The sequence below is a fragment of the Lampetra fluviatilis genome, chromosome 10 (genome assembly GCF_964198595.1).
Source record: "Lampetra fluviatilis chromosome 10, kcLamFluv1.1, whole genome shotgun sequence".
Lineage (NCBI taxonomy): Eukaryota > Metazoa > Chordata > Hyperoartia > Petromyzontiformes > Petromyzontidae > Lampetra > Lampetra fluviatilis.
The window spans coordinates 7,334,398-7,354,479 of NC_136284.1; the positions used below are offsets into that span (position 1 = coordinate 7,334,398).

The window sequence follows — 20,082 nt, forward strand, 5'->3', positions numbered from 1 at the left end:
CAAATGTTTCACTGTTGTTAAAAGCTTATGAACCTATTATGAGCCATCATATGTTGAATTCCAGTTTGCAAGACTGTCTAATAACACAATATTTTTTGTCCACAGAGGGTGTTGAATTATTACACATTTTGAAACGGCGTCAAGCGTGATGAAGTCCAGACCAAATAACTCAATCATTCAGATTATGATTCTGTTTAGCCCAGTGGTATTGGGTGGCACATTGGCCCATTTAGAATTCCTTGAAAACTGGCAAAGAAGACGTGGATCTTATCGCATTTGTAATTTGGAGACAAATTATGACTGAACAATACAATAATGGTTGACTGGGGCAGTGTTCTAAATCAAATTATTTCAGCAAACTCAGAACTCCTCTAGACGAGAAACTATGATGAGCAGAACAACTACTTTATATCAAGCAGCAGTCGAATATACTTCAATATTTTTTTTTATTGCATGACTTATTCTTACTGAACCAAATTGAAACCTGAGACGGAAAAGGCCCTCCTTTCTCGGCCATCCCCATGGCATTGACGTGCCCACCACTCGCGATGTTCGAGATGAGCGTTGCAGATTTAATCTTGATTTTTGCATATTGATTTTTGCAGATTGATTTTTGCAGATTGATTTTTGCAAATAGATTTTTGCAAATTGATTTTTGCAAATTAATTTTTGCAGATTGATTTTGCAGATTGATTTTTGCAGATTGATTGTTGCAATTTCAGCCTGGAGGCCCCAACAGCTGCACCATCCCAGCACTTGCCACGGGAGGGCGCTCGACTACCACACGAAGGACACCGAGCGCTGTAAGTCGTCTTATTGCGACACATTTATTTTATTATTACTACTACTACTGGCACTACGCACTGTAAGGAAGACGCGTAGACGTAGAGTTTGGGATAGGTGGGCATTGGGTGGCGTCGTGGCGATGGAGGCCCTGTGGACGATCCTGTGTGTGCTGGGCATCGCTGCCCAAACCCTGGCACAAGTGAATTTCCCCTGGGACGACGGCCCAGGGTCCGGCGAGGATCGAGGAGGATTCGGTGAGGAGTTTGCCCCCCTTTGTGCACAACTCTCTGCTGATGTGGCAAGACATTACGACGGCCACACGCGTTCGCAGACGCGTTTTTCATCTTCTGCGGGCATTGTTTTTGCCTTCTCGCAATGTAGGGCCCTTCCCTTAACATTTTATTATTCGAATAATTTAGCCCGTCGTGGATAGGGGTGGTGGGAGATGGGGTCAGTGTTGTGTTGTAGATGTGCCCTTTAATACGTGGTCGTGTTGAGCGTTGCAATGATGATGCATTATTACGGGACTGTAATCGTACAGCTTTGTGGATGCCCTTAATAACGCGTCCGAGAAGATGCCCTCGGAGGTGGGAGATGGAGCGATGAAATAAGCTCGTTCTCGGTGTATTCTGACAAATCTCAGGATCGTGAGAATTGGTGGAGGCCTTCATCCATTTGTGGACGATGGTGATGATGAGGCACTCCACTGTATAATCTACATCGACGTGGGTAGCGATGGATCACGGGTTCTGATTCCGCTTTAAAGCCACAGAGTTGAAATGTAAAGATAACAAGGACAGCAGCAGTCGTTCATCGGTGTCCCATCGGTGTCCCTTAACCCCCCAACTTTTACCGCAATATTCACCCGTCCCTACTAACCTGTGTGGTGAAGTATAGTCAAGACAACCCGCTCGCCTCGACCGATACGGCGTGAACAGCGCAGGCCTTAGGCCAGAAATGGGATTGACAAAAGGGCTGAAATGTGTTATTGTTTTGCACTACTGTATATAGTGGCTTCCTCGAGTCAAATTAATATAAATATCATCAACAACAACTAGTTGTGTTGAAACCAAGCGCAGCACTTTGAGATTGGCCTGATGGAAATAAAATGGCATTGCATCTAAACAATGAACGTACAATGCCCCACTCCTATCGCCTCATTTGGGATATAATATTTTAGCTAATGGATCCCTCTATTCTACACGACTACGCGTGCTAATGTGGACTCGAATTATATTAAAGATATAGGAATGATACGTTATGTATTCTGATACCACGAGTTTGATTGTAATTGGTGGTTAGTGTTTCATTCCTGTCAAACCATTATCAGTTGCGTATATTATTACAGTCCAATTCAGACCTTATCGGTCACCCCGTGCCCTTAGACATTGCAACGTTCATCCTACAAAGTCATATCACAAGGGAGAAACACAAACAAATAGACAAAAATCGATTTTTTTTTTGTATTGAAACGGCAGTACACCGTATGGACCTGAAAACTAAAGTTTCCTGTACAAAAATACGGGTAAACCACATGGGTGAACAAGTATGGGATTTAAGTTCATTAGCCCCATTTGTAATTGGATCACAAAACCTACGGATAACCTTGTCCCTAAACAAATCCTTAAACCCTAAAACTGAGTCCTGGCTCCATGAACTCAGGAAGCATTTCCATATCACGGTCATAAATCCGGTCATAAATCCAGTCATACGGCAAACAAATGTAAGCACATTTTCGATTTGCATATAATACAGCAGTATACAATACGGGTTTGCATCTGTAAAAATACAGGTTCATCTAGATTCATTAGAGTGAGATGTAAAAAAACACACGACATGGAACTAGGCCATTCTAAAGTAATTAGGTTATAAGAACTACTCAGGTGAATAACAGTATTCTATTCTGGTGTTTATCTATGCTCAGGAGCTAAATGCGAGATCTGCTTGCCTCGCGAGGTCATCAGGAGACTGGTGTATTCTACTGTAGAGTAAAAACGCCTAATTGGTGCTCATGAAAGATGTTATTTTCAGGTTATATGGCTTTAGTTTAATTCTATGACCATATAACTAACCGTATGTAGCAGATACTAATGTACTAGTTTAAAAAAAAAAAATCATGCCCTTTGTGACGTTCTGTCGTGCAGGATGTGATGTGCACAATGGAAGTTGTGAGATGTGCGTAAGGGATCTGAAGGTAAGCCATTCATTTTCACCCCATTTTCAAATGTGCTGCACGCATCATGTTAAGTGGCAAAGACATTAAAAGGTTGTCATTCAGAACTTTTACACCTTGCAGTGCACCAGCCTGTGTGAGGACAACCCTCGACATTATGTCACAGAATACAACAGATTTCACATTAATAAGCCTTTTATTCAACACTCATTGTACAACGTTTGTCTTCCCTGAAAAAAAGTGTTCATCGCATCTCATTCAATACTGGCTTTTTAACAACTCTTGTGTAGAATGTTGCCATATAAGTGAAAACCCCAATTTTAACGGCCATTGGTGACTTTACCGAGATCGTCAAACTCATTTCACGTGAGAACTCGGTTTAATCACAGGTAAATGAAACCCAGATTCAAACCCAGCATTTCACCAGAGCCGGCGAACCGGTCTAACCCATGAGTCACCCGGCAACCTCCTAAGTAATATTAATGTTAAAGTGAAATGTCATTTGAGTGCCACCCAGGATGCATGTGATTAACAAACACATCAAAATGCTGGGTATAAGAAGAGGTTTTCCCCCAACAAAACAAGTGTTAAGATGTTAAAACACCAAACTGAAACCTTTTGCAAGGAATCATGTCTGCATTAACCACAGATACTTGTAGTGAAAATACAAACAGAAAACATGCTCTGACAGTATATGCATTGTCTTTGAAACTGATTGGTCCACACCAGAGACAGCTTTCTTTAGAGCCTAGTCTCAAACAGTGTTAACCAGAGGACGCCAAAAGGCAAACAGCACAAAGACAATAAACAATCAAGACAATGAGCTCGGGGTGAGCAGCTACATCATGGGACCTCCTTTGCCAGTGTCAAAATATAAGAATAGGTTTTCCCCTTTTTTCTGGAAACACCAAAATGGGAAAACCTATTCTTATATGTAGCTGTTCACCTATTTTGACACTGGCACAGGAGGTCCCATGATGAAAATGGTGGGTGCTTGTAATCTTTAGATACAACATTTTCTCTTCATAATAAATAATTATTTTCATTCCTTTGTCAATCCACTTCTGAATGAAGGTCTCCCAATGGCTGCTGAGTCATGGGAGGTTGTTAAACTCTTATTTTACCATGCTGGGCAGGCAGTACAGGTTGGTGAAAGAGGGACCCAGGTCCAGTAAAAATATTGGTCGTCACTTATGTTAGCTGTGACTATTAAACTCTTGATTCATAACGCAGTGCACAAACCAGTGCACCGCCTCTACCCCCCCCCCCCCCCCATATTTTCTTTTAATCCCTTAAATGTTAGAATAATTGAGTCTCAGGAAGTCCTTGCAAAATGTCCTACTTATTTTTGAAGCACTTGGAGTGCGAAATTTTATAAGCATGGGTGCGTTTAAGGCACAAGGCAAACACTTGCTTGTAAGTATCTTTACGTATTTTTTTTAGATAAAATATTCTCTACTTGGAAGCAAATCTTAAGTGTGAAATGATAACCAACTTCATACGTTGGATTTGCAGAGTGAGTGGATAACTGTAGGGACATCCTAAATATAATGAAAGGCCATTAGATTGGATATGCCTGATACATTAAGCTGTCAACTGTATTAGGGAAAATATCATATTGAACGGACATGTTACAGTTTAAGTTGCTGACGAATAGCATTTTAGGAGTCGGACTCACTGCACAGCCACTGATAATTAGGTCGTTTGAGAGTCCTGAGCTATGCTGAAATAATACATTTGTTTCATTTTCATAATGTAGCAATATTGCTAGTTGCCGATGACAAGATCACCTGGAATTTCCCCTATCCCATTAGATAAAGGAAGGTAATCAGAGTTCAGTGTGGATAACGCATTGTATGGATAACAATGCATTAAACAGATGTCAGAGGCTATGAGGTCAGGTTGTGGGAAGCAGAGGGCAATGCATAAAAAATCTATCGTATTGTGCTTCTCCGCCTCTTCATCTGTGTACCCCACCTGCACCAAGGAATGTAGGCCTGAAGGCCCAAGTGAACGCCCGACCAGGAATTGTACTCGCAAGGCTCCAATTATGAGCCAAGCATGCTGACCACCATGCCATGTTGGCAGGATAGTGAATGATGGTATATTGCTACAAAAGTGAGAGGGGTCCACCCGTTAGCATTATTATTATATATCTCAAGGCTGTTGTTGGCGGTGCAGCCTGGCAAAACTAATGTATTTATGATTGAATGTTTTCTGTTTGGGCCCTCTAATAGTCTCTGACCATGGGTCTGTATACGCCAAGGGTCGGCAACCAAAATAACAAGAGACATTTTTTCAAATTAGGTCAAATTCAATATTTGAAGACACACGATACACGTGAATAACGCCACAAAGCAGTTCTTCAGAGCCACATGCAGCTCCAGAGCCGCAGGTTGCTGACCCCTGGTGTAGTAGGCTGTCATGTGTCCTTCAAACTTTCATTGAAAAATGACATGCATGCCTCCGTTCTCTTGGAAGGTTGGATATGTTTTCGAATTAGTAATATTGAAGGATACTCTCTGGACTCCTTTTGGGTTGTGTTGATGTTGGTATGTTTAATAACAAAATACATTTTAAAATTGTTCTATAGAAATAAAATATATATACAGAACTGCAATTTCGATTTAAAGCTTTCGTGACTGCAGGGATTCATCTTCTTGGTTTTTTCGGTAAAGTCACGTAGAAGGGAAGTAATAAAATAATAAAAATAAAAAATAATAAAATCATTCTCACGACGTTTCGACCACAACACAAGCAGCCGTCCTCAGGTGAAGACCAGGTCTGTCGAGGCGACAGCGTCTAAAAAAAAAAGGACGGCTGCTTGTGTTGTGGCCGAAACGTCGTGAGAATTATTTTATTATGTTTTATTTGTATTATTTTATTACTTCCCTTCTACGTGACTTTACCGAAAGAACCAAGAAGAAGAACTGCAATTGGCTGTGATGTACACGCACAAATGGAAAACCTTACCACTTTCATAAACATAATAAACATAACAAAATGTTTATGTATATTCATATATTTTATTTCAATAGTTATATTGGCATCTTATGAGATGGAGTGTCCATTCTGATCACGCATAGAGCAGTGAGTCAACCTCTGTCTAAGTGACACACAATGCAAATTAACAGTTGTCACAGCTTAAATATATCCACTTTAACTGGATGTTTTTTCATGTGATGCTTTTTTGTTGGATTTAAAACACTAATATGAACCGTTGTCATTTTATTGAAATATGTAATGTTTATTTTTTGCATGGAATTCTGGGTCATGGATGGATGTATTAAATTTTGTCCTCTAAATCTGGCCCAACCCACGATGAAAATCAGTCCAAAAATGGTGACATCAGCTGGCCAAATCCCTGCTGTTTGTTTGCTGTAGTGTCCTCTAATATCCAGTTTCAGGGTTTATTAATGCAGAACCAACCAGGTTTGTGAGCTAAAGCAAGATATACAAATCAGGTGTGTTGATTAAATCATGCTACTACTTCCAGGTGAGCAATAGGTATTTTTCTGATTTTATATTGCAGTGAAAAGCTGGTGTTTGAATTGGGGAGAATCTTTGATGTCAATTCAACTGCTGGATAAGTGTTTCATTTATGCCACAGGTGCTCAACATTCCGGTCAAATTGGGACATTAATAATCATTAATTTTTTCACTAAATATTTTACAGGTGGCTGGTAGACTGGAAAAGCATTTGACTAGCAGCCACAGCCATAGTGAAATACTGGACGTGGTGTGCAAATATATTCCGGGTTATTGAACCTGACAAACCCAACGAAAACTATAAAAACTAAACAATGTTTTATGTTACTAGGTAAGGCCCACAGAGCTATATAGATCTTTTTCAGAAGCAACCTGGCCACAAATTATAGCTCAACAAAGTGGCTTATCGTGTTGAAATTTAAGGCGGCCAAATAGCCTAAACATATGTTTTTAAATGTGGAGGAAAAAACGGAGGACCCGGAGAAAAATCCACACGACCACGGGGAGAACATGCAAACTCCAAATCTACAAGTGTCAGGGTCAGGATAAAACCCGCGACCTCCTGTATACCAGGCAAGCTAGTTAACATCTTGCCACCATAGCCCTGTGTTTACCTGCGTGTTGTTTTCTGCACAACAATGGTTTCTCACTGTGTGGGTGGTGCGGTGTGTCTCTTTCAGTGCCTATGGTGCAACAACACCTCACTGTGCCTTGATTATCCGAGAGGCCGCATTCTGCCACACGGGCTGAACTGCTCACTGTCCGATGTTCACTGGGGCATCTGCTGGAGTGGGTGCCGCACCTCCCCGCCCCCCGGGGGCATGCTTCGAACTGAATGCAGAACATTCCTGCATGCACACTCACGCAGCCACGCTACTCACAATCGTTGTAACTTGGTGTATTTTTACTTTCGATAAAAGGAAATAAACATGGTCCACTTGCGGAAAACTAAAACATGTCGTATAATGAAATGTTATTGTTACGGTCAACTGAAAACACTCCATTTGTCCCCCTCGTGTAAGATGGATTCTTGATTGACACAACTGTTTCCATTTCTCAGCTCGTAAATTTGAATAATTTTTACATTTCCATACACCATAATATTAGGATTATGAAAATGTTTGGTTAACTAGATCACAGTCATAGATAATCTTAAATGCTACATAGGTACCAGGTTACTTTCGGTCAGAACGAGCATTTACGAGGCTCTTTACAACAAAAAGGGATGTGCCTGGCATATACAAATATTATCCTCCTGCTTGCTCACCCATGAAAGGCACCGAGTCTCATGATTCTTATTCAGGAGTATCCTGCCAAGTTTTTGCAGTATAAGGAAAATGTATTGCTATGTCTATTCAAATTCAGTATTTTGCAAGCAATTGTTCAAATGTGGCAAATTTAGACAATTGCACCAGCACACAATTACCTACTCTTGTGAATGACATCACAGGACCTTTTAACACCCACTGTGAAGCAGACCTTGCATATGTTTACGGTCAATCACCTGCAGTATTAATCAGGGTGGCCGATTCGACCCATACATATCTGCAACAAGCTGGGAATGGGCTACTACTAGGCCATGTCATAGACTTGTTTTGAAAAAAAGACTTCACTAGTATTTACCCAGAATATATTATATAAACCGTGAAGAATAAATGTATTTAGATACCATATAAATCTCTGTTATATTTTAATACAACTTATTTATAGACCATATTTCAGCAATTTTTTTCAGGTTTCATACCTTTGCCAATTAGTACAATGAAGCGTTGTTCATTAAAGAAATTGAAAGAATACAAGGAGAGGTCAACATGAGATTTATCTTAACACGTGTGTGCATCTTAATGAAGCCAAACAGGAGCTCTGAGAGAATGATGGAGATGATTTTGGCTATGCATCTGTTGGGCAAATGAGGCTGAAAGTGTGTGTATTTCCATGCCCATGTGCTTGCAGTAAATTTAGAGGTTCTGCTCATCGCTGCAGCGGTCGTGGCTGGCGTGCTGATAATCACCATCGTCGTCTGCTGCTGCTGGTGCTGCTGTCGCTGCTGCAAGCAGCCTCAAAGGTAAGAATCTAAATAGAGCTAGAGCCAGTTATGCTTTATGGATGGCCAATGTACTTTTCTATGACGACAAAATCCATTTCTCTATACATATTTAATTTAGTTGAATGCATGTTTTTTTGTCTAATTTCTGAAATGACAAATGAATGCCATCTAGTCAAATGCTTTTGAATATCTGCCCATATATCTTTTGTAATTCCGTAGACGCTTTACAACAATACTTTGGCAAAATGCTAAAAATGTGGTGTGCTCTGCACTGTTCGTATTTCTTATTGAGTGATTAAACCTTTTGAAATCAAAACAATGTAGACGAGTGTTCATATTGAACTAAATCTAATAAAGTATTGCAATGTAATTTAAATGTATAAACAGGGAAATGGCTCCTTGAATAAGCTTTATTAGCAGTGACATATTAGCTTGCACGATTGCACATATGGCTCCTTCCTAATGATTTTATAAAACCAATTTTCAAAGCCCTTAAGTTTTAATGCATTGCAACAATATTTTCAATATATATGTTCTTGATTCAAGGGCGGGTGATATGATTTAATTGATTGGCCAGTTTCATTCGTAGAATATTGTGATAATCTCAGAATTCACAGAAAATTCAGGACCCGCACAATGAACTGTATTGGACATTGCAGGCCAGGTTGAATGACGTGAGTTCGTGATTAGTTCTAGGGATGAAGAGCAGTGGTCTCGGGAGCAGGAGGTGAAAAAGCGGCAGGCCCAGAAGAGGTTTGTGTCTTTCTGCCGAACTCAACACATTATATGCGGTGTTGGGCAGTACACCAATGCATATCCGACTGTCGCGTAGCCGTCAATTAACCGGCCACACCCAGTCCAGTATTTGTGCATGGTATAAGTGCCACATTCTTTAGATGATCACTTATCTGACATTTGAACATATTTAACCATACCGGAGTCCACAGTGAGTCGGACATGCGACATATACTGTATTTCGTAAAACAGTGTGTATATGTATATACTGAAAAGTGTCATCAGTTTTCTGACTTTAGCTACTAACAAAAATAAATATGTTATTGTCTGTATCCCTCTATATCATGCTACCAGTTTGAATTGCTATAATATGAATGGATAGAAATTCATTTTCAGTCAGAGCTTTCCACAGTGTTATGGATGTAACGTCCAATTCGTGACGCTAATTTGGGTAAGAAAAATAATGTATGCAAAATTTTATGTTATGTAATCAACAAACCATTTTCATATTTTAACTCTGTACATGTACAACCCTTTGGTCTATCTGCCCTTTGATGACTCCCCATGCCATGGGGATAATTTTACGATACTTCAACACATTTGTCGGTGAAGGCTCGAAGCATATACGTATGTGTATACTTCTAAATGTTGTACAACAATGGATTTGTTACTTTGCACTTTTCTGACCACGTAATGTAGTCCCGATGTCACCTATGACAAACTGGCGTAGATGGTGGTCACCCATCCAAGCACAACCCTGCTTAGCTTCTGAGATCTAACAAGATCAGACAGATTCTAGGTGCTTGTATACTTATGTATGTACGTATGTTGAACTTTTTTCGCACCGTACATGGGCAACCATGCTAATTGGAGGTGTGGGGGAAGGACAACAATCTAAACACAAATTTTTTTTTATAATAACCAGGTTTTAGTGTCGTCATAAAAGGGACTTCACATCCGTAATACGGTCGAATGCCCTGGTACCTTATCCACTGTTCACGTTTGCCTTCAAGTCTAACTGCGTACGTATGTTTCCACTCAACAGGAAGGCCGAGCGAAGGGCTAAGCAGGATCAAATCCGCAAGAAATATGGTAAGTTGTTTTCAACGAGTCTGCACATTACATCATAGAGTAGGTACACTGCAGCTCTGTGTGTGCTGTTTACTGGAGGAAAACGCCTGATGATTAACACAGCTCGTTGCTTAGCAAAGCTCCACTGAGAGTCGTAAATGACACCAAAGTGCACTTTATTCAAAACATATCATAGCCACATTGGATTATTGGTTATAGAATTAATTATTAATTCCTGCAGCAGTATTAAACTATAAAAATATATATTTTAAATGTAGTTCATGTTAACCAATGTGTGCGAAATGGACGAATATTCCACACAGGCTGATTTACTGATTACTTTTTATTATTTTCAGTTTTTTATGCAGTTTGACAAACCCCATACATTCGGTCTCTTTCAAAGGTAGCTGTTATTGGATGCACTTGAGTAAAATCAGTGAACGCTGTACCACCAGTGAGTTTGTGTGTGTTCTGATTCAGGTTTGCTAAAGGATGAGGAGGCTCACTCGCTGTTGATCTAAGAGCCGGGGGCACCTACCCTTAAGGAGCGGTGTTCTCTGCAAGGTCAACCCTTCACCTAAACAGCACACGGGGATTTCTGTTTGCACGTTGGAATATGCTGCTATCGGTGGGAGAGAGCGAGGGAGAGCAGAGTAGGAGGAGGAGGGTGAATTAATGACCATCCTGGGAGATCAACACATCAGCACCACTAGCTCATCTGTACATTTACTTCATCTGCCCCCCTGCCCCCGCACATCCCTCGCCACATCCTCAACCTATTTGTGATCTGACACGCGGGGAAATTGGTTTAAAGAGAGCCAGTGGCGAGGCATTAGTCTCATTTGTAGAGCCCCTTTTGTGTTTTATTAATCGCGACCTCCAGGTGCTTGGAATCGAAGCAACTGAAGAATTAACGTAAATTAACGCGCTCGTGTCATGGAATCAATAATCTCGACCTGACATGATTGTAAAACAACAGCCGCTGTGGGCCTGTGTTTCTCAACTCAGTCCTAATTCCCCCCCCTACTAGGGTCTGACTTTTCTTGATTGACCAGTTTTTATATTTATATTCAAATTAAGCCAGTGCACAGTGCATCCATGATACGTAAAGATTCTGATTCTGAATGGTTGGTGATCCTGGAAAGCTGGAGTTGAGAAACATTGGTGTAGATGGCAGTAAGGTCACGTCTCGCCACTGATGAGTGATAAGCAGTGAGTGCAACCCAGTTTCCGCCCTTCCTGCCTATCCATCCTGTCTGTCCAACCACGTCCACTGTCACTATCCGTCGTACTCGCCCACAACATCTACCTGCCTGATTTGTCCACCGTGTGTAGCCCCAATGTCCACCCTCGCTACCTCTCCACCTTGCCCATTGAACCACGTCCACTTTTAAAATCCATCCTATTCATCCACTGTGTCTATCCTGTGTGGCCCCCCATTTATCCCCCCCCCCTGCCCATTCACCTCTGTTTTCCACCCTTTCTGTTCACATTCATTACACTTGCTACGAGGATGGTGGTCTAATTGTCACAGGGCACAGCCACATTTGATTAAAGATAGAAAATAATAAAATTCACGGATGATTTTTATTTAATCTTCAAAAAATGTGGCCGTTATATCGTGCACAAATACTGTATGCATCTGAGATTATATTCCCATTGCTATTATGTGTGCTACACACTGGACATTGTTTATTGTGCCGTTATTTGTTTTTCTTCACCGATAAAACACTTTTTTTTCTCGTGTGTTTTAAAGCTAAATGTGAAAAGTTACGTACATTTTTTTGTGTTCATAAAAATACACTTTAGTAATCAAATGGAATGCGTTTGTGAATTGACAACAGCTGTCTATATTGAATCTTACATTCCAGGTGTTCTTCACGATTTTCTTAGGTCTCTTTGTATATCTCATGTGTATATGTGGCTACTGAAATGGTTTTGTTTAAGCTGTGCACCGGGAATTAACAAATGGTGTTGGGTTCAAATTAGCCTGAAAATAAATGTCCCTGAATCTCTTTTCCCTGTGGATTATGCCTTTGTTTCATTGTATGATGTTGTGTGGAATGGTAATGAGAATTTATCAATTTAAATTGTGATTACATTAATAGCAGCATTCATGCCTTGAAATGATAATGATGCTTAATGTTATAAACTGACTTTAAAACGTAAATTAATTCACCAGGTGCAGTAGTTTATTTAACACAAAATTTTGGGACTATTGTAAATATGTTCATCTCTTATATCTTAGGAATGCTGTTGCCTTCCCTGAGTTGTAGGCTCTTTCCTGAGAACAGAGACATGGTTATGAATATTTTTTACATGAAAATGCTTGAAAGTTCCGTGGAAAATCGATGCTTAAAAGATTAAAGATTATTCAGAATGCCTAGCACAAGGTGTTCCTGTGGACAGAACAAAGCCATGTGGCACAGTGATCAAACACGGAAATTCTAGTTTGAATGGATTACTTTTTTATAATACAGAATTGGATTAGTGTTTTTGCAAGCTGGATACAGCATTACGTTTTGTTTTGATACCAAATTTAGATTTTTGTCTTGCCATTGTTTTGCTAAGTGTGCACAGTATCATGGCATGAGCGTTTGTGTCAATTTGGAACTCGCAGAGCATTGCATCTAATATAACTACTTCTGAGATCCCTAATGTGACCTTTATACTGTATACACACATCCATATACCCTGCCTTAGACAAATGCTCATCTCATGACAGGAAAACCCTTCTCAGAACCATGAACTCGCTACGCATTTGTTGACGTGTGGCTGAATTCAGTCACGAGGGTTCTTAGCAGTGCTGGCACAGTGCTCAGCCACCTCCTTGCTCTATAACTTTATAACCTTACATTTTTTGGTGGTTCGTATGAAGAATATTTGTTAATAGCTTGAGTTTGCCAAGATGCATCTTTAAAGAAAAGCTATCTTCAGAAAAATTGGCAGTGGATTGATCGGCAAGGTATTGTGGTTAATTTGTGGAAAAACAGCGTTTTAGTTCATCGGATTCCTCCAGTATAAATATATATTCAGATTCAGAAATGTTGGCAATTTGACGTGATACACGGAGATTTATTAAAGTATTACATCTTTCATTTCAAAACAGTTGATTGAATGTGTGCTTTGTGTAGCTTACCCAAAGTCATGTTCAGCCCCATGTCAATCCACTGCTGGATAAGGGCATCCTACCACTTTAGGTAATGGTTTTGTTCTACCATACTTCACGCTGGTCCGTGCAGGTTGAAGATTGGGGGGGGGGGGATCACTTGGTCCGATTCCAATATCACTCGCCACCGATGTTAGTCGTGGATGGGAATAAAAATGAGGTTCGCTGGGTTCATAGCGCAAGATACTAATCACTGCACCATCGCTTCATGCCACAGCCCTCTGGGAAACATTTGAATAGAAGTTCGCGGATGACGCACGCATTATTATGGCTGCAGTAAACGGTTTCAAGCCAAGTTGTGCGTTTCCACGTGGGGGCATTGCTGAGACATAATTCACATCTTTGAAGCAAGTGAAAGCTTAGTCCCCCCCCCCCGCAGCCCCGCCTCGCGAATCCTATTTTGTTTTACCATTTCAAATTACTACACAATTAATCTGTGCGTCTACTTATTAAACTCTCGTGCGACATTGCCTAAAGAAAGTTTGTTGTTGCCACGGTTTAAAATCACTCGCTCATTGATTTATGTGCCCAATTGCATTCCCATTTGGATAGATTTCTGTCCAGAAATCGGCACGTCGGTGATTGCGCGTTCTGCCGCAGCCGCGTGGTACTGGATCTGCGAGCGTTAGCAATAATACTGGATGCTGAAATGGGCGAAACTGGAATAAAATACGGGAGGCTTTAACCTTGTGGCTGCCAGGTGTGGTCTCAGCGGGGCTTACGGACACATGCTACATGGCAATGAGGCTCGGCTTACATTTACTGCCGTCTGGCTCACCGTTTATAATAATGGGCAGGGTGGGTCTTGAGATACAGTTGCATTTACATTGTACCTTACTTTGTCAATCCACTGCTACCTTTGTCAATCCACTGCTGGATTAAGGCTTCCCGCACCATCTCTGTCACGCGGGGGTTTGACTTTGTATTTGACAAAACCGCAACGCCACCAGTAAGCATGCCTTATGGGCTTCATTAAATAATGAAATCACTTGTCAATAGTGTTCTTTGGTGTGTTATATGAATAATAATGCGGATACCTCTATCGATCCACTGCTGGATGAAGGCCTCCCCACGCCCTTTTGGTCTTCCGGGTGGTTTGACCTTTGACCATAATTTATCACGCTGGTCAGTGTAGGTTGGTGGAGAAGGAGAGGCCCTGAGCTGGTACATATATCTCTCGCCACTGATGTTATCCGTGGGCAGGAATCGAACTCAATGCTTCGGATTCAGAGCGCAGTTCGTGAACCGCTGTGCTAAAAGATCGTGTCCATTGTGTATGCAATGAAATTACATTTTCGCATTCAATTATTTTGCTCATCCTGAAATGTTACATTTCATTTTCCATTCGCACATGTTGCTTTGTAACAGTGTAACACGACGTGACGGCAAAACGATTGTGACTGCTACTCAATACTAAATTATCTAAGCTAACCCCGGGCCCAGAGTCTAACCCTTCAGAAGCAGAATCTTCATTGAGACTGGAGGAATCCGATGAGCTAAACAGCTCTTTTTCACAGATGTCCAACCAAAAACATGTCTTCCGTCAGTGCGAACATCAACATTCATCGTGTAAATGTGTCATCTGAAAGATGTAGGCTACTGTGCAGCGGTGGCGCAGTGGTTAGCGCACTGCGCTATGAAGCAGTCGACTTTGAGTTGATATCCGACCACGGCTAGTGGTAATCTGTTATCTGTTTGTATTCGATTAGCCTGTACGTAATTTTACACATTAACAATTTGATTCAGATGCAATGTCTGTGCCTTCATATGGATACTGGCACAATATACCAATATTCTATGCGTGCAACAAAACCCATCTTTGAACGTATATGTCCCCATGTAATCTATTTTCTCTCCCCTTTACCAACACGCACTGAACAGCGTGGTGAAGTATGGTCAAACAACCCGTCTGACAGAGCGTGGGGGAGGACTTCATCCAGCAATGTACTGAAAAGGGCTGGAGATTAGTGTTAATAACGTGGAATCAATACGTACATATTGATCCTGATGTTTAAAAAATATAGCAGTGATCGAAGTTTGATTTTTGCACACATCATTTGGCATTATAGAACACATGTCCCTTATTGATATACATTTTCTATATATATAAAACATCACATCGTTCGGAATAATTTAAGCATTATCAAAATAATGGGAAGTAACATGTCATTCTGTCATGTGTATACATTACGGCCTTCACCCTATGATTTAGGTGCCCTGAAAATTCGCAGCCATCCGGCTTGCCTTGGCTATTTCCAATAGCATGAATTATTTACCTCACGATACGTTAATCGAAGCTCGGTTTTTATACTCATAGGTAACATGCAATGAGTTCGCCTGACCCCTACATCGTGCACCGATTGTTGGATTGTATCATGATTCGTTAAAAATAACCAAATCTCACCCCAACTATTTTCACTGGTCAGTGACAACCAAAATATGGTCAAATAACCCCCACAATCTGAGAGGTGTGGGGAAGCCCTCATACAGCAGTGGGTTGACAAGAGGGCCGTACATGTACAGAGTGTTTGAAAAAGATGGACCAGATTTGAAATCGCTATATCTCTGCAACCACGAACCGCCCATGAATGAAACTCTTACCACTTGAAAGGGCGGGGCATAGAGAGGGCGGGGCATAGAGTTTCAAATGATCACCGCTTGATGCCTCTCACAGCGCATAAACAGCCCCTAGCCTCAGTCATTCGCAAGACACACTGCCTCAACGTTGGATAGGTCACACGGGACCCCAAGACTTGGTGCTACACTCTTGGCCCTCAAGATCCCCAGACATCACACCCTGCGACTTTTTCTTGTGGGGATACGTCAAAGACCGAGGTGTTTTTGTGCCACCATTAGCGACTCATCTGGATGACCTCAAAAACAGAATCACGGCAGCGGTGATTTCAGCGGAAGAGAAGACACTTTTAGAGGCGTTTGGGACGAATTCAACTATCGTCTCAATGTTGTCCGTACAGCAGGTGGAGGGCACATAGAGCATTTATAAAATGGTTAGTAAAACTTGATAACTCATTAAACCGTAACTTTTGATGTAATTGTAACATGTTGCCATCGTGAAATATAGTGCTTTGAAATTGGGTCGAATATTTTAAAACACCCTATTTATTATCATTGCAGGTGCATAGCCCATCGTGGGGAAGTTACTTCCATGAAGTTTGCTAACTTCAACTGCCATGTGCCACTTAAAGTATGCATTTTAGAAAAAGATTGACCGTACATTTCTGAATAATGCAAAATGTAAGGTTGACAGCGTAAATGCATTCGCTCTGTCCGCCCGTCCGTCTGTCTGAGGCAGGGAAGGGTCACGTCAACTCCTTTAAAGATTGTCCAAATGTTAATGGATTTGTATAATGCAGTGGTGTTGCTATTACCGACTCGCCCTATGGACAAGCGGGGCAAATGACTTTCATTGCCTCTTGTGATGTTACCTTGGTGTGTCACCCGTCAAAGACCGTTGCAAGGCGCAAACAGCTCTACAAAAACCCTGTCTGCCGCTATATTACGCACAGAGTGTCACGAGTTGGCATTGACAGGTTCCGTTTGGCTGTGGCTGGCGTGGCTTGGCTTGTAAGGGGTCAGAGGTGCGGGCTGAGGTGTGAGGGGTATTTATAGTAGAACCCAAAAGTCTTGTACACAATGTTAAATATTTATGCGAGCGCACACACGTTTACGCGAAGGCACCGCACGAATGCAGTGCGATGCAAGAGCAAAGACAAAGCTGAACCGTGTAGCCTCCAGAGAATGTTGGAGCGAGTGCTGTGAGCGAGCACCTATTAAGTGCATATGAATGTTTCGGGGTTGTGGTGAATCGCCTTTCAGTGAAAGCACCGAGCACGTGGAGGGAATCATCGGACATTGTAGCGAACAAGAACACGGTACAACCCGAAAACACAATGGAGAGATTATTATTTGGTTCTTTCGGTTAAGTCGCGTCTAAAGATAAAATAATAAATTAAATTAAATAATAAAATACGACGTTTCGATTGGATCGATTGGATCGAAACGTCGTATTCTATTATTTAATTTAATATTTTATCTTTAGACGTGACTTAACCGAAAGAACCAAATAATAATTCATGCAGTCACGAAAGTTCTAAAATTACAATGGAGAGAACCTAGGAAGGGCTGCACAGAGCACACAAGTGAGTGCTGCAGATAGAACCATGCCCGGCCGCCTTTGTCTCCCTGAATCTAATGTACCACTAGCCTTTTGCCCGTCCAAGGACGGGTGTATTGCAGTAAATCTGAAACTTGCAAGCGTAAAGCAGACCGCGACGTGATATTCATTGCATCAATTCGTGTGCAATTTGTAAGGGCGCAGTGACACAGACTTATTTAATTTTAAAGTTATAATCCCTTACTCTTTGGTTCTTTCGGTAAAGTCACGTAGGTATAAACATAATTTTAATTATTCTAAATTATTTTTCTACCTACGTGACTTTGCAGAAAGAACCAAAGAGGATGGATTCTTGCAGTCACGAAAGCTTCAAATCAAGATTATAATCCCTTGTTCATCGTGAGGGTTCTGCCTTTGTAGTGAGGGTTGTGAGTTGACGCCGAGGAGGGGGGGAGGCGCCTCGCCCCCCCCCCATGTGGAGTGACGTCACTCGCTAATTATTTTGAATGGGGGGGGGGGTGTCCATTTGGAGGACGTCACCTGTTCATGATTATTAATGAGGGGGGCTGTTCGATGTGGAGTGACGTCACCTGCTCGTGATTATTAATGAGTGGGGGGGGGGGGTGCTACATGTGGAGTGAGGTCACCCGCTCATGATTATTAATGAGGGGGGGGGTCAATGTGGAGGACGTCACCTGTTCATGATTATTAATGAGGGGGGGGGGTCAATGTGGAGGACGTCACCTGTTCATGATTATTAATGAGGGGGGGGGTCAATGTAGGAGGACGTCACCTGCTCATGATTATTAATGAGGGGGGGGGGGGGTCCATGTGGAGGACGTCACCTGCTCATGATTATTAATGAGGGGGGCTGGCCGACGTGGAGTGACGTCACGCGCGGGACATACAGACATTCTTGGCTCATTATAGTAGTAAATAATGCAATACACCAGGTACTCATTTAATGTTGAGTCCCAGACCTGTAGAGCAGCCGAGGAGACGTTTCTGATATCACTCGCCGTTGATGTAAGCCGTGGCCAGGAATCAAACTTCGGGTCGCTGGGTTCGGAGCAATGCCCTAACCACTGCACAACTTCCACTCACACATGCTGTCGCACACAATCCCGTCAAGGTGGACAAGGTGGGCAACGTTTCAGCAAATCAGACTATCGACCAGAGACTGCGGGTACTGCCAAATCCATAATGGGCCACGGGAAATAATTAATTGATGGGGTAATTAGCAATTAGTGCGGGCAGATGGAATCTGACCCAGAGCTCTCTGTTGGCTATTGAGTGGCAGCCGTATTCCTCCGTTGTTTGTCCGGTTGAAATACAGTCTAGCCCTGAGAAAACCTGTGTTTTTAGTACAGGTACAGCCCCTTTTGTCAATCCACTCCTGTCCGAGGGGCTTGCCACGCCATGCTCGTCGCAGGGGGGCTGCTTGACCCCGACTTCACCACGCTGCGCATTACGTGTTGCTGAAACCATTGAGAGCATATCGACATTGGAGCATATAGTACTCTAAAACTGTTTAATTTTCCGCAACGCCCTCTGCTGACAAAGCGTCCCAGCAGCATTCCACAACACGTTTGTGTGTGTTTTTTTTTAACTACACGGCGGTCGTACTTTAAAATAAATATGCCAGGCTCAGCTTTGCTTAGCTTCCGAGATGTGGGGAGGTCCGGGGCATTCCGGGTGATTTCGTCAGAGGCATGTGTCTGGCATATCGGGGTACATTTACTCCCTCCTAATTACAGGCTGGCTTACCTGTGCGGAATGTTGAATATGCTTCGTGATGATTCTTTCACGGCATCCTCCGTCGCCCATAACGATGTAAATTCAGCGAGTTTCAACGTCCCCTGACTTCTGTCCATCGTGGCTGGTGCGCAGTGAGGGTGTGACGACGCATCCATTTACCGATCAACATTGATTAATTGTTCATCTAAACGTGGGAAATGGTGACGACTTGGGGGTGGACTTCATCCAGCAGTAGATTGGTCATGGCTGCTGCTGCTGCTGCTGCTGATGATGCTCAAGCTAAACTATGCGTTGCATGTTATCGCGTGCACATGAATCGACGTTTTTGGTTCGTGTATGTTCTATGCAGTACGGATTATCACCTCTGCATCCGCTAGAGACCGCTATATTCATCGCAATATTTAAAGCAAATCTATCCTTGCAGCAAGTATTGTGGTGTTAGTGTGTTTGAAAGTGTGTTTGGAGTGTTCATGTTCAGGCACAAGACATTGCATTTATTTTACTCTGCCCATGACTGCCTCTGTCTGCATCAAATATTACCACTGTTTCTGTACAGCGCCTTCAGATGCGTTCACATTTAGGCATTTAGGCGCTATATATAAATCCAAAATGTATTGTGCTGACAGCTAATTTGTCGCGTATAATGTATTTTTTTATATGGAAGAAAAAACACGACAAGACAAAAATAATATTACATAAATCGAAGAAAGGTCGATCTT

The 20,082-nt window shown here is 41.9% G+C and overlaps 1 protein-coding gene across 2 annotated transcripts; it reads left to right on the forward strand.

The window, feature by feature from the left end:
• The first annotated feature begins 848 nt into the window (after window positions 1-848).
• LOC144934514 (pituitary tumor-transforming gene 1 protein-interacting protein-like) lies at window positions 849-12,317 on the forward strand. Of its 2 annotated transcripts, XM_078860361.1 has the most exons (7): window positions 851-1,040; window positions 2,931-2,980; window positions 7,129-7,237; window positions 8,402-8,513; window positions 9,186-9,248; window positions 10,276-10,322; window positions 10,782-12,317. In XM_078860361.1, exons 1-7 carry the CDS (start codon window positions 926-928, stop codon window positions 10,820-10,822), a joined length of 537 nt encoding a protein of 178 aa, XP_078716487.1. In that variant the 5' UTR covers window positions 851-925; the 3' UTR covers window positions 10,823-12,317. The 2 variants fall into 2 exon arrangements, with proteins under 2 accessions (XP_078716488.1, XP_078716487.1); XM_078860362.1 differs by lacking the exon at window positions 9,186-9,248 and having other exon boundaries at window positions 849-1,040.
• Window positions 12,318-20,082: the final 7,765 nt, after the last annotated feature.

Coding starts and splice junctions, on each gene's coding strand:
- LOC144934514 (XM_078860361.1), top strand. CDS start 926: ATGGAGGCCCTGTGGACGATCCTGTGTGTGCTGGGCATCGCTGCCCAA. Junction 1,041..2,930: donor CGAGGATCGAGGAGGATTCG/GTGAGGAGTTTG, acceptor TCTGTCGTGCAG/GATGTGATGTGCACAATGGA. Junction 8,514..9,185: donor TGCTGCAAGCAGCCTCAAAG/GTAAGAATCTAA, acceptor GTTCGTGATTAG/TTCTAGGGATGAAGAGCAGT.